Source organism: Pelecanus crispus, chromosome 2 (assembly GCF_030463565.1).
Source record: "Pelecanus crispus isolate bPelCri1 chromosome 2, bPelCri1.pri, whole genome shotgun sequence".
Classification (NCBI taxonomy): Eukaryota; Metazoa; Chordata; class Aves; order Pelecaniformes; family Pelecanidae; genus Pelecanus; species Pelecanus crispus.
The window spans coordinates 75,972,238-75,985,775 of record NC_134644.1 but is presented as its reverse complement, the minus strand read 5'-3'; the positions used below and the strand labels follow the sequence as shown (position 1 = coordinate 75,985,775).

The window sequence follows — 13,538 nt, the reverse complement described above, 5'->3', positions numbered from 1 at the left end:
CCTGCTGATTGCAAACACAGGAAGCTAAAAATGGATACCCCTTCTTGAAATAAAGAGGTAGGGCAGAGAAGAAAGTGGTCATACACAAGTACAGTAGCAGTGATCAAGTAGCTTTGATGGTACAAGGATATGAGTAAGGCAAGATTTGTAGAGGAAAAGCAATATTGCCTTCAGTGGTGTAATAGTCTGAGAGTAATTCTAATAAAGGATATTGTATCTCACTGCAAACCTTAAGTGGGAGTAACGTTTCCTTTGTAATTTCTGTTAAGTAATCTTTAATCCTTCAAGAAAACACAGCAGACTAACACTTCATAGCAGAAGGCTTTATTTGATGATGGTACCACCTTCCATGCCAAGAGGCATTTTGCACAGACAATAGGTGTAGCCATAATGTTAAATCTTTTTGTCTCCCTTTCCTAAGAGGAGAACAAAGCAGACAGAATCAGCCTGTGAGTAATCTTGCATTTTTCTTTCTTAAAAATATCCATACAGATCAAAGGAAACTTAATATGGATAGACTGACCCAAGAACAAAAATTCTGGAGCTTGCAGCGTGCTTAGTATTGGTTTTATCGTATCTTCTGTGTTGAAGAAAAACAGAATTAGTGAGTTTGTTCACCTGCTGTATAAAATGACTCTCTGACCTGTTTGCTTCAGGATTTGCTGGCTTTTCAGAGGACTTGGTGTCATCCAGCAGGTGAAAGTTAGCAGACTGCAGTAAGTCACAGTGTTCACACATGGCAGAGCCACTGCAGTCCAGCTGCTATATTTGGGAAACAAGAAATGCTTCGATCACTTCAGTGACCCCCACGCTTAAACTAGTCAAGTGAAACCACTCCAGACTGAACTGCAGAGAGCTCTTTTCTTGGCAAGGGCCAGACTGATGACTGAATCGGTTTCTGTCATCTTCCATTGCCAGGGTTCTGTGACTTGGGTCTTATGAAAATGTAGGCAAAGGCTGTAATTTTTTCAAATGCTGTGTACTTTTGGAAAAACAGTAAGTTGAAGAAGTATCTGATGAGGCATCTGCTGTTTTAATCATTTGTGGGCAGGCAGTGCCAAGAGGTTACAAATACAGCTTCCACCTGCAACTCAGAATATACCACAGCATTTAGAAGAACTCACATTTTTGCTATACCATTGCTCCCACACATAGATAAACAGCTTTGATTTTCACATGAAGGTGTAACTGTCCCAAAAGCATCTGTCTTTAGAATTGCCCACTGTTCCATGGTGCCGGTCAAAGAATTAAATCTACTTGTAGTATTTTGATACCTCTTATTTTATCTGAAGGTAGATGAGATTGCTTGTAGTGAGAAATTTCTGAATATGACCGTGTACTGATTGCTTCCTTCAGAGGAAATGGTGCAATGCAAGGAAGCATGGGCAGTCTTCATCTTTTATTCTTTTGTATTTTTGTACTCTCTATCTAATCAAAACAATGGATTTAGACCCAAATTTCAGGTAACCTAATCCTGACAGGATTTGGAAGTGTTGTACTTACATGCTAAGGCAGGTTTTGTGGCAGTATGTGAGCATAAGTTTGAAGAGGTGGCTTTGGTAATGCAGCAAGGAGGAAGGCAAGGCAGCCACCAGAGAGCCAGTTGTGCTGCAGTTTCAGTATGTTGAAAGGATCTGAACTCCTCCAGAAGCAGGGAGGACATCCATATTTCAATCTCCATATGTCTCAGCCTCCACAGGATCCCACAAAATAGGGGGTCTGCTTAGAGAATGAAGTCAAGAAGGATCCTTGCCACTCTGCTAAGGTAGCCACCAAGACTAGGAAACAGCCCTGGGGATAGGTCTTGACCACATGCAAGAACACTCAATTTTCCCTGCCCTAGCCCATGGGGCCCATGAGAAGGACATGAATTTTTCTCTGCCCTTCCTAGCATTTGCCATCGAGAATGCTTGCCTGGACAGTCTTACTTGAGAGCGGGCAAGTACTGAAGGAGACAACCCAAAGTAGAAAATAACTCAGGATTTCAAACTCTCCCATCATTTTGACTTTCTTAGCCATTTGGCTGTGGTAGGAGCATGTGAGCATGGCACTTTTCAGACATGCAAGAAGTTCCCTTGTCCAAATTTAGAGTGTTCAGAGTGAAAAGACACGGTGAAAGGGTAGGCAGAGTTCCAATGTAAAGAAACAACAAAAGGACTGGTCTGTACCAGTCAGCATGATGCACTGTGGGCTGCTTCGCAGCAGGCAATTTTTAAAAAGTACCTGAAAGTGGAAATGGCAGGTGAGTTCAGGAGGACAAACCATGCTTAGGGGACACATGTTTTGAACATACCATCTGTGCATTTCTGGGCCTTCACCCCATGCTGTTACTTTCACATGCTAAGGTGAATCAAAGTGTCTGGGTAGAGTCCTTTGCATCAGAGAGTTTCCTCTGCGGTTCTGTTTCTTCAGTGACTTCAGGTGTGTGGAGCCTCCTGAGTAACAGAAGAGCAGCCTTCACGTGCTCCTGTTGCTGCAGAGGTCAAGCTACTCTCTCTGGTCCTGTCCAGATCCAGCTGCTTCACACTCAGCTGGCATTATCAAAGCTGATGCATTTAGGGAAAGTCATTCTCCACTAAGTAGCAGCAGGTTCGGTGAAAACACAGCAAAGTGTGAGAACAAAAGATTACATATGTTGTCACTGTGCAAAATTCCCTTCAAACTCATAGCCAGTTCCTGAAGACTAATCAATTCATCCGTGTATATGTAATAGTTGCACTACCAGGATTCTTTTCATTTGTATGTCAGCTAACCGGAATAGCTTTTAGTACTTTAAAAATAATAAGTAATTTGCCTTTTATGTCTGGTTGTCAAGCATGTCTCTGATCCAGGATTAGTTCACACTAAGGTATTCTTCACTCTACAAATTATTTTATCTGCATCTTTGATCTGTTTACTGTACTTGAGCAGCTCCCCAGGTAGCTCTTCTTTAAGCGAGATCTGATTTAGGGTGTATATTTCAGTCATGATTCTGTGTCATATCTGATGATTTCAGTCAAATCCAAGGACAAGTTTTAGAGTCTAAATGAAGACTGGAGATATTCAGCGGTAAGATTAAAAGAGGTTATGCTGTCAGTACAGAGAGCTGTCATGCTTGTTATTATGACAAAAAGTAAAAGCCAAAATTTTATTTCACATTTTACTTTTTCACAATCGTAAACCTTCAGTGGATCATTTGAATGCTATCTTCTTAAATCATGCTGAATATACCTTTGAGAAGTGCAAAGTGCAGTTAAGACAGTAAGATTTCAAGGTGCTCAGCATGTTACAATAGGCATCCCACTTCATTAAAAATGTGTAGACATCCCTCCAAAAAATAAATGTTGCTGGCTTAATCATGCATACTTTTTTGTCTGCTCACAGTTATGGTCAAATTTAGTCCTGCACTGAATTAGTGAATGTTGCTGGACACAATCACAATTCAAGAAACAGTTGCTGTGGATAAGAAACAGTTATGCTCTTTCCTGAAGCCAGGTAACTGGGACAACAGCAGCCCCTATCCCAAACACATGTAAAGGTGTGTGTTTATAAAAGGGAGACAAAGCAAGCACAGAATACACAGCACTTCCACCCACGCAGCTAAGTCAAAAAACATTCAGCTTAAATACTGGTTGAACTGTTGTTTGATTTTTGCTGCCTAGGGAAATAAACGGATTTGTATTGAATGACCACAGCAGTTAGAAGGAGACTGTGCTGCAAACAATTGGCCAAAACCTTCAGTTTTGATTAATGTTGCCACCTTTTAGCCAGCTCAGTTGATTGCTCTGAAAGCCGTGGGTTGGGTTTCAGTCTAGTATGATGTGGCTGTGTACAATAATAGCTCTCTAGGTCTTCAGAAAGCCTCCAATAAAAACAAGAAAGTCAAGACCTTGGTATTTCTAATCATTCTAAAATAAGCAGGAGACCATCTTCACTTGCTGTAGAGAAGCTTTAAAAGGCAGAACATAATTCTGAATACTTTTCAGCTAATGTACTTGTTAATTCCTGTGTCCTGATGCTTAAGTGAGGCTTAATTTTTTGTCTCTTTTCAGTAGTGTTTTCCAGAGTGTTTTGCACATCTTAGCCCTGTGAGGGGAAAATGTGCACTCACTTGAATGATGCACATCTCTACTCGGTACATTGAGCAGTAATATAGCTAATCAAAGGTGCCCAAAAATCAAGAATCAGATCCTGAAATCCTGAGTTTGACTTAAAAAAACCCCTATTTAAATGCATAGTAAAATTAAGGTCCGTTTATTTGCCTGCTGGTTTTTAGCCTTACAGGTCATATTCCGGTTATATTTTCAGGCTTCCACTCATAACCATAGGGGCTGAACACTTCCCTTTATAAAACTGTAATTGAGATATCCATGTAGTCATTGCCTCCAGGTGCCAGAGTGCTGTGCATAACAAGTTCTGAAATAAAAATCATGCAGGTTGACACCATAGAGAATGATCTGATACCTTGCCTCTGTTCTTTATTATTTCTAATGTAAAGTGGCGTTTGATAGGAAAGAAACTACCATCTGCTGTTAGAAATGTTGCTCAGATAGAGGAGATATTATTAATAGCTTTAAAAAAAGGCTTTCTAAATGGAATCTGCTATATCCCACTATCAAGACCTTACACGAGGCAACTAGAAAATTATACTCTCCCTTACTTAAGATCTTGATGCTGGGAGCTGTAATGTTTTTATTTCTGCGTAAAATAGGCACATACTTCTGTGATTTTGCTTGTGTCCCTTATAGCATAAAAAGTGGTGTAAGGGAAGAGAATAATTCTTGTTATTATTATTAAAATATTCTAAATTATATACTGTGTATATTAGTATTCTTTAAGAAAGCTTCATAGCTTCAGTTCCAGCCTATTCCCATTCCTGACTTCCCAGCTTCAATAGAGACAGAGGGAAAACAGATTTTGTGGCCCTCGATGGGGCCACATGGCCCCATGGGTGGAGAATGGTCAGGAACCATCCAGCTTAGACTGTGGATCATAGTGACCATCCTAGGGTAAGCAAAGGATCAACACAGATATTTGACAGATCTTTCCCAAATCTTACTAACCCCTTAAGGCAAGTGGAATGCCATCAGGCTTGTGTGAAACTGTTGTGGACAGAACATCACAGTCAGACATCTCCAAAAATTGCTCTACACAGGTTGTATTTTTGAGACAGAAACCATATTGTTTTGTTCCTTATCCCTGTGTCTTCTGTATACATACAAGATCTCAGTTCAGGTTCCTCATTTGCAAGCAAGCTAATAGAGATAGCAGATTTAATTTTAAATTCTTTCTACATCTTGTTTATGTGTCTTCTGTTGTCATTCTGCTTTCCTCCAACTATGAACAGATGGGGAACTTTCCATACCAAATGAAGAAGGAGCTTTGGAGAATGGGCAGCCTCTGGGCTCCGGGCAAGTGCTGAGCTCCAGCCAGGTATCCCTGCCAGCCCTAGCAGAACTGGAGTCAGGTCCAGCATCTGGGGAACCCTGCTCATACGAGGTGCTCCCAACCACAGAGATCATGGATGGGACAGGTAACATCTTTTTTACATTATGATGTAGATACTCTAAGCTGTTCGGAACAAGTTTTTTGCTTATAACATTTGGTGTCTAGCCCTGAGAAATCCATGTTGAAGACAAAGGTCTTCTGGTGGAGAAGCAGGTGACAGCACACAGGTTGTCACTGGATGCTCCATGAGAAATTTTGACTGACTTGGCATAGAAGTAACCTCCACTTCTACACAAGTAACCTCTTTGTGAGTAAGGCAAAGTCCCTGCAGTTTGTCAGCATTTAAGCGTAGATTTCTAACTCTCTGGCTGCGTCTCAGCTGTGACAATGAGCTCTAGAGCAGAGAGCTGACAACATTTTTAAACCCTAGGGTGCAACGTCATGCTCTTTAGCTGCCGCTTGGTGTTGGGTGACGTTCACGCCATGCATCTTTCAGTAGCTAACACAGCCAGCTGCCCTACCCTAGGTGAGGCTCTCTGCACTTCTTTGCCAGCCCATGCAGAGAGATGGCAACGCTGTACATCCAGGTTAGCTCCTCCTTCTGCATCACTTAATGCTGAGAGTTGTGGACAAAGGTCGAGTGAGGAAAAGTGACTGGTAGAAGTGTTCATCCACGATCCTGCACAGCTGTGCAGCCTCTTTGAAATGGAGTAGGCCCCGTGAGGTGCTTTTACATTTATAGGATAAGTTTAGAGACCACCTGCTAACATATCTGGTCCTGAGCAAGCTGTGGTGACAGACCGTCTGAGATATGACATTTCAAGGCTCTTGATTTGTGTTCAAGATGTGGGAATACGTCCCAGCCTGCCATAAGGGAGCTGGCTTCTGTCAGAGGTAATGGGAAGTTTGGCTGTTGTGTAGATGTGTGTTACTCCTTCTCTTTCTCTTTTTCGCTCTTTCTTTCTCTCCTCCTTTCTATGTTATATGATGTTTGAGTGAAATTTATTAGTCATTCTTAATCTGCATTGCTGCACTGCTTTTCTTGTCTTACTGCGGCCGTATCCGCTGCTGCTTTTCTCGTAACGTTGTTGCGTCTATGATGTGGTTGTGTCCTCCAGTGTCTGAAGAGAGCCCCACATCCAATGAATCCGGCGTCCTCCTGTCCCAAGATCCTACAGCTAAGCCAGTCCTGCTACTTCCCCCCAAAAAATCTGCCGCTTTCCCTGGAGACCATGAGGACACCCCAGTGAAACAGTTGTCCCTCCTCAAACAGCCCCCTGCCCTGCCTCCTAAACCTATTGCCAGGATTGCCAGCCACTTAACTGGTAAGTAGGTGTTCCTGGACCCTCAGCACCACCATTTCCCTTATAGGAAAAACCTGCCCTTACAGCAAGGTTCTCAGTGTCCTTCCTCCTTCTGTAATGCTGTTTGCACATGTTGTTGTGTGTAGTGGTAATGTATCTGTGTTGTACCTAGGGCAGGGATCACGAAGCATTTTCAGGCTGTAACTTCATCAAGGTTGCTTCAGGGCACTTCCCCTCTCAGCTGTGATTACCTAAGGCCACCGCTGCGTTTCCTAACCCTCCTCACTGTTATTCAGCAAGACTTACCATTACAACAAAAATTGCAGGATGTGCTTTGGTGGGAAAGGAAGTATCAGGAAAATACTAGGATATCTTTAAATGCCTTTAATGAGAAAAGAGGTGAGGGCTGAGAGGAAAGGGAGAGTTTTACTTTCTCCTTTTGCCCTTTGTTGCTTCTCACCTCAACTGCCATCTGGGCAGGTCCCCCTGCACACACCCTGTATCTTTCCATGTGTTTGTCTTTTACCTGGCCCCCTGATCCTTACACAGGCCTTTCTGTCCCGTGGCTTCTTGCCATTTTGCTTTCCTGCTCACACTGCCCCCCTAACTGCTCCCCCTTTCCACCCCTGCTCTGACTACTCCCCTCCCACTGCTGAGTCCTGATGATGATAGGCAGCTCCAGTTCCCAGTGACCAGGATTCTGGTGTCCTGCAGTTTACGCTGCAGTTTATCTCTCACTGCCTGGCAGCTAGCAACAGTAGACAATACAGGCTCTTTTTTTGTGTTCCAGATGTTTTCACAGGTGTTGAGGCTCTTGGGGATTCAAAGCTTTAGGTACATGTGGGAGGAGGACTGGTGGGTCTCCTCTCTCCAGTCTCTCATTTAGACCACGGAAGCAAAGGATGGCTACATTTACACAGACCAAAAAAGGTTCCCTAAATGCTTGCCTGCACCTTTTGAACAGCCTGCTCATAATTGCAGCTGCTGCCCAGGAGACAGCACCTCAAAATCCTGAGTTCAAGATTAGGTGTGGCGCATCTCTGTACTGGGGCAGCTACTGGTCTTCACACTGGGTCGATCTTCCTGTGTTAATGCTGCCCTGATCTTTTCAGGGTTGATGTGAGAAATGCTCAGCCCACATTAATACATTCTAGATGTTGGTTTGGGGTTTTTTTCTGTCGGTTAATACTCATTTTATTTGGCTTAATATATATATCAGGAAAGAGCTCATTAGGAGAGAGCATGTCCTGGTTTTCTCTCGTATCTCTACGTAGTCTCTTCATGTTTCTTTTTGGATGACCGCACATTTTTGTTCCGTATAGTTTTGTTCATTCTATGTGAAATCTCTTTACTTTCTTGCCTGCCAAAATCTATACATAATGGTTAATATTTTGCCTTATACTACAAACTGAATGGTCAGTTCTGCAGCCTGCAAAGCCAGGCAGCAGTATTAATGGCTTCAGGTGAGGACAAAATCAGCTTCCTATGATCTCCCATAACACTCTGTCCCAATTACAAGGAGCTGCTCAGAAATGAGACCAACATGGAAGAAATAAAAAAATAGGAATAGCATAGGAAAAACCTCAGGTACTGAATGTCCTTCATTCATACGCCTTTCTTTTGTAAGAGAGCGCAGAAGAATCAAAGAATGAGGGCTTCTGGTGTGGGTTTTTTTGCAGATGGAAATTTTGTGTGAAGTAGAATCAGGCTCAAGCTATAAGTATAAGTCAATTGCTTGATGGTGATGACTTTCCAATGAAAGTGAAACAGAACTGTGACTTCTCTTACTTGGTGGTAGCCTTTAGTGGTTTCTCATCCAGGCCTAAATAAACTCTTGTATGTGCATATAGACAGACTCTTGTACGTGCAAATACAGAACCCTCAGGGAAAAGAAACAGGGATTCAGATTTATTTATTATTCATAGAGCCCTAATTTAATTGACAGTTATTCCTTGTGGAACTGAAAGCCTCATTTATACATACCTTATTAAACTTATTCTTAAGGCTTGGTTTACTTTGGTGGTCTAAAGGATATACATGTTGTTCAGTGCCTTGTGTTCTCCACTGGTAATTATTTCAGCTGTGTATAATCTTTGGAAATGAGCAATCAATCCTAATGAAGCACCCTCATCAGTGAGAAGCAGAATTAATGCTATTCTTTTGCTAATTACTCCAGAGACATCCTCAGCTTGTGTGTGAGAAAACAAGTAAAATCTGAATTCTGGCATTCGAGGTGAAGGCTTTTCTGTTCTGTTCTTGTTGCATACCCATTTTTCTACTGAAGAGTCTGTGAGAAGGTTGAAGGACAAATTAAGACATACTGGGCTTGGCTAATGGAGGGTGACAGTCGTTTAATGGTCTGGTAGCTCTGTTCAAGAAGACTGTGAGGGAAGATGTGATCTTGTGAAGGGTTCAGGTACTCATCTGAAAACACAGAAGTGCCTCTTAACTTCTGTCTTAAGATATATGTATGTATGTGTATGTGTACATATGTATATTTATTTAATAAAAACATGTTTTATACAAATATATATTATAAAATCACTACAGGCACAGTCAGCAGAAAAAAAAAAAAGGAGAAGTATTTTAAATACAAAACTTGAGGAAAGAAGAGCTTCCTTTGAGTCTGACCACCTTCTTGCTGTGAACTTATCCCAAAGTTCTTCAGTAAAGGCATGAAGACTGACTTGCGGAGTTTGGCAAAGGACTTAATACAGGTTTTAGAAATGGAAAAGAAACATTCCTCACCTCTGAAAGCATTTGTGAACCATCTCAAATATCTATCCGCCTGTGCCAAGACAAAGATTGGCCTTTCCCTCGATAAGAAATGCACATAAAAGAGCAGGCCTAAAATAAACATGTAAAAGCACATTTAATTTTGGGGAGAATGAAAAGAAAAAAATCCATTTTAAAGGTGACAGGAAGAGAGAATTGCCTCTAGCAAATAGAAATCACACAACCTTGGCATGCTTCTTCTCAGGGCTGAGGTACTGTGGGGACAGGACAGTGCAGGAATGGGGACAGAGCGAAGAGCAGACTGCAGAGCAGCCACTGGGAGTGGTGCCACCGCCACTGCAGAAGATGCTCCATGCTTTGCCTCACGCCATTTCCCATGCTCTTGATGATGCTGCCTCCACAGGGAACGTCCCTATCACAGCACTGGGTGTGGAAGTGCCCGTGCAGCCCTACAAGACAGGCAACCCTAGGAGAAAAACATGATTCTTAACTGTTTTGATACTGTTGTTTCACTGCTCTGCATTTGCTGTTGGCCAGTCATCTCCTGATGAGCCTTTACTAGTTTTCAGATGTGATTATTATTAGACAATGTTCATGGACAGAATTTCTTTCATCATTTTAATTCACCAATATCCGCATGCAGAACCCAGCCATTCAGAACAACACATGCAGCCCCTTTGTTGAAAATGTAGGAGGAGCTGAAATAATCACCTGGGACCAAATTTAATTGGACTGCTGGGGTAAAGTCCCCAGATTATCATAAAATCTTTAATGGCCAAAAGTGACAAGAAGACTGGTCATATCTGATTTGATACACAACATACCCCCGTAGTGTAAAGCTCCTTTTGATCTTGATTCATTAAGCTGTTACTTCTCACCAGCACAGATGTTTTCTGAAATTAATTAGATATTTTCCATTCAAACAACTGAATCACCAGTAACCCATAAAGTCCCCTAAAACATCAGAGAACAAAATATATGCCACTAAGTTGGGATCTTAGCAACACCTGTGTGTATGTGAGCCCAAATTTAGCCTAATATTACAGTAGGGTGTAGCCTGAGTCATATCTGGCCACTCAGCTATTGTATTTAAGCTCTGAAAAACCTTTTGCATTCTCTTGCGTTCTTCATTCAAGATTTTGAGGAGAGGCATAGCACATTTTTAGTTCTGAGATTGTGCTTTCCAGTTATGTCTCTGTAGAGTAAAAACTAATTCATAATTAGAGGCAAACACTTAACAGTGTAGGAAATATTACAAGTCCCCAAAAGTTGCTTCTGATAATGCAGACAAGCCAAGGATGAGGTTTGAGAACATGGATGCCTGGTGTCCTGCTGCCGCACTGACACAACACAGCTGGTTGTTAGTTACAGCATTATAAAAGTATTTGCAGCTACAATTTATCCAATAAATATTCTCTGCAGTATTTTATACTGCAACAGTCACATGTGTCTCAGAAGGCTCCTCTGTAGATGAGCCCAAGACGTTATCCACAAGCTTCCTCCTCTGTGATGTTACCTCCTGCTGCCTGCTCTGGCAGGCTACATTCATGAAGACAGGTTACATTCATGTGGGGGCAATGGACAATTCTCTTTTCACTGTGTGCTTGAGGGAGGAGCAGCAGAGCAAAAGCAGCTCTCCTTCAGCAGCACTCCCAGGCTCTCATGGGAAACTGGACCCTGATGCAGTTGCTCTCGCCACACTTCCTCTGCCTGCGGCTACCTGGAGTGGAGTACCAAGCGCATACAGGCAGCAGGAAATCTTCCCGTCTTTGAAACCCTGTTCAGGGCTTTGCAGGGAAATTCATGCAGAGCTGTACTTTTCAACCTTTAGGCTAAGCATGCTTTGCTTGTGTTCTCCAAATTCAACTTGAACCTTGGATGCAGACATGGTGCAGAAGAACAGCAAAGAATTTCAGTCTGAAATCTTCCCTGAAGACATGGCTGCAGATCTTGCTATAGTCAGCAGGAGATACATGGCAGATCTTTCAGAACAGTTTTTAACTCATCTTTATGAATCTGCTCAAAAAACTCATTGAAAGAAGAAAAGAGACTCCCACTGTTAAGACACAAGTGATTCCTGGAGAGAAGAGCTGAAAAAGTGAAAGCTACTTGTCCAAATGCTACCAGCAAGTATCAGGCACATCACCTCATTTCCACTATGGAGCTCCCTCAACAGGCCACGCTGGTTTTTGCAAGAGTTTTTTTGCACATTGCAGAATTAATTACTTGGATGGAATTTAAAGAGTAACTCGTTAACTTTATGATGAGTTGTATTACTTGTAGTTGTATATAGTACAGCAGAGGTCATACTATAAGGTCATTCAGGTGAGAAGGAATCTCAGCAAGCTAGTCCAACCTCCTGCTCAAAGCAGGGCCAGCTATGAGATCAGACCAGGTTGCTCAGGGCTTTGTCCAGCTGGGTCTTGAAAATCTCAGAGGATTTTCTCAAGTGCACAGCCTCTCTGGGCAAACCTTTTCCACTGTTTGGTTCTTCTCATGGGGGAAAATGTTTTCCGGTTAGTCCCGTCCAGGACCTCTCTTGTTTCCTCCTCCCACCATGCACAACTGTGAAGAGCCTGGCTCCACCTTGATAACCTCCTCATAGGTACCGGAGGGCTGCTGTTAGGTTCCCCCCAACAAGCTCTCTTTTCTCCAAGCTGAACAAGCCCTGGTCCCTCAGCTTCTCCTCACAGGTTAGCTGTTCCAACTCTCAACCATCGTGGTGGCCTTCTGCTCTAGGTTTTTGATGTCTTTCATGGGAGGCCCAAAGCTTGATGCAGTAATGCAGATACAGTCAAAGGAGTGCTGAATAGAAGGGGAATAATCCCTTGATCTCCTGGCTGTGCTTCTGCTCATACAACCCAGGAGGCTGTTGGCCTTCCTTGCTGTCAGGGTACAATGCTGGCTCCTGTTCGGCGTCACAAGGAGTCAAGAAAGAACTTTTTTCCCACTGGCAGGATAGCAACCATAGCCAGCTCTGCCATGAGCCCAGGATTCCCAGGCATGCCTTCTTGCTCCGTGCAGTAGGTGTGCTGGGGGAGGATTTGAGGATTTTCTATCAGCCCTGCTGGAGCAGTATTTGCTGCCATACATCCAGAACTTCCTAGCGCTCTATCTGCAGCAGCTATGTCTGCAACCTGTGCTGACCAACTCTCCAGCCATGTTCAGTGGCTGGGAAGCATCAGATTTGGTATAGTTAGTGTACAGCTTCAGCGTACCACAAACACATCAAAAGAACTATACATGGGCAGACCTTCTGTGCTGCAAATAAAAGTATATCTATCTATCTCCTGAAAAACCCAAGAGGAAATGCAGCAACTATATGTATTAGCAAAATGACCTATATGGAGGGGGTAAGGGCTGACCTGTTTGTCAGAGGTCTGATGAGCACCAAATATTGTGGCATCCACAACTATCTTTTAAGTAATTTATTGTCATCAGCAGTGGGAAGGTTTCTATGTCTAACGTCTCTTTCATCAATTCTGGCACAGTTATTACTTAACCATGCACAGTGCTGAGTGGTCACAACCCTGCTGGGAACCAACATCGTGCAAAATTGCTCATTATTCTCTTGAGCATGAAGAACCTCAGCCAAAAGAGATGAATCAGACTTGCACACCTGGCTTCACAGAGTTTGCTTCTCTTCTGTCACATGAGTGCGTTGTGCAATGATTTAAAGCTCTGATAATGTTCCACTGCGAAAACACTTACCACAGATTCCTTGTTCATATTGCCACTGTCCAGCTTCTTATTCATCTACAGATGTCCATGTCTGATGGATATTCCATGCTGGAGACAATAACTGTTTCCACCCCTGTTTCATACATCATATACATTGTGAAATTAAAACAGAGGAAAGAAAAATGCAGTCATCTCACTCTTACACAAAGGGACAAGTTGTTCTCTCGTTTACTCCAGATGATGGTAGCACAGTTTCCAACAGTGTGCCTGAGCATTTGAGCAAGGCCCCATTTGTTCAGCACACTCATTGATCTGACCATGCAGTAAAACTTGCAGTACAAGGTCTCCGTTACGGATGTTTGTGAAGGTATACTGATATGCTTCCAAGTG

At 42.7% G+C, this 13,538-nt stretch overlaps 1 protein-coding gene across 1 annotated transcript in view; it reads left to right on the top strand.

The window, feature by feature from the left end:
- The window catches only part of PHACTR1 (phosphatase and actin regulator 1), a 311,175-nt gene that overhangs the window by 241,413 nt on the left and 56,224 nt on the right, over positions 1 to 13,538 (top strand). The window contains exons 6-7 of the mRNA XM_075705026.1: positions 5,327 to 5,512; positions 6,546 to 6,752. Coding sequence (XP_075561141.1) covers positions 5,327 to 5,512; positions 6,546 to 6,752 — 393 coding nt within the window. The remainder of the gene's footprint in view (positions 1 to 5,326; positions 5,513 to 6,545; positions 6,753 to 13,538) is intronic.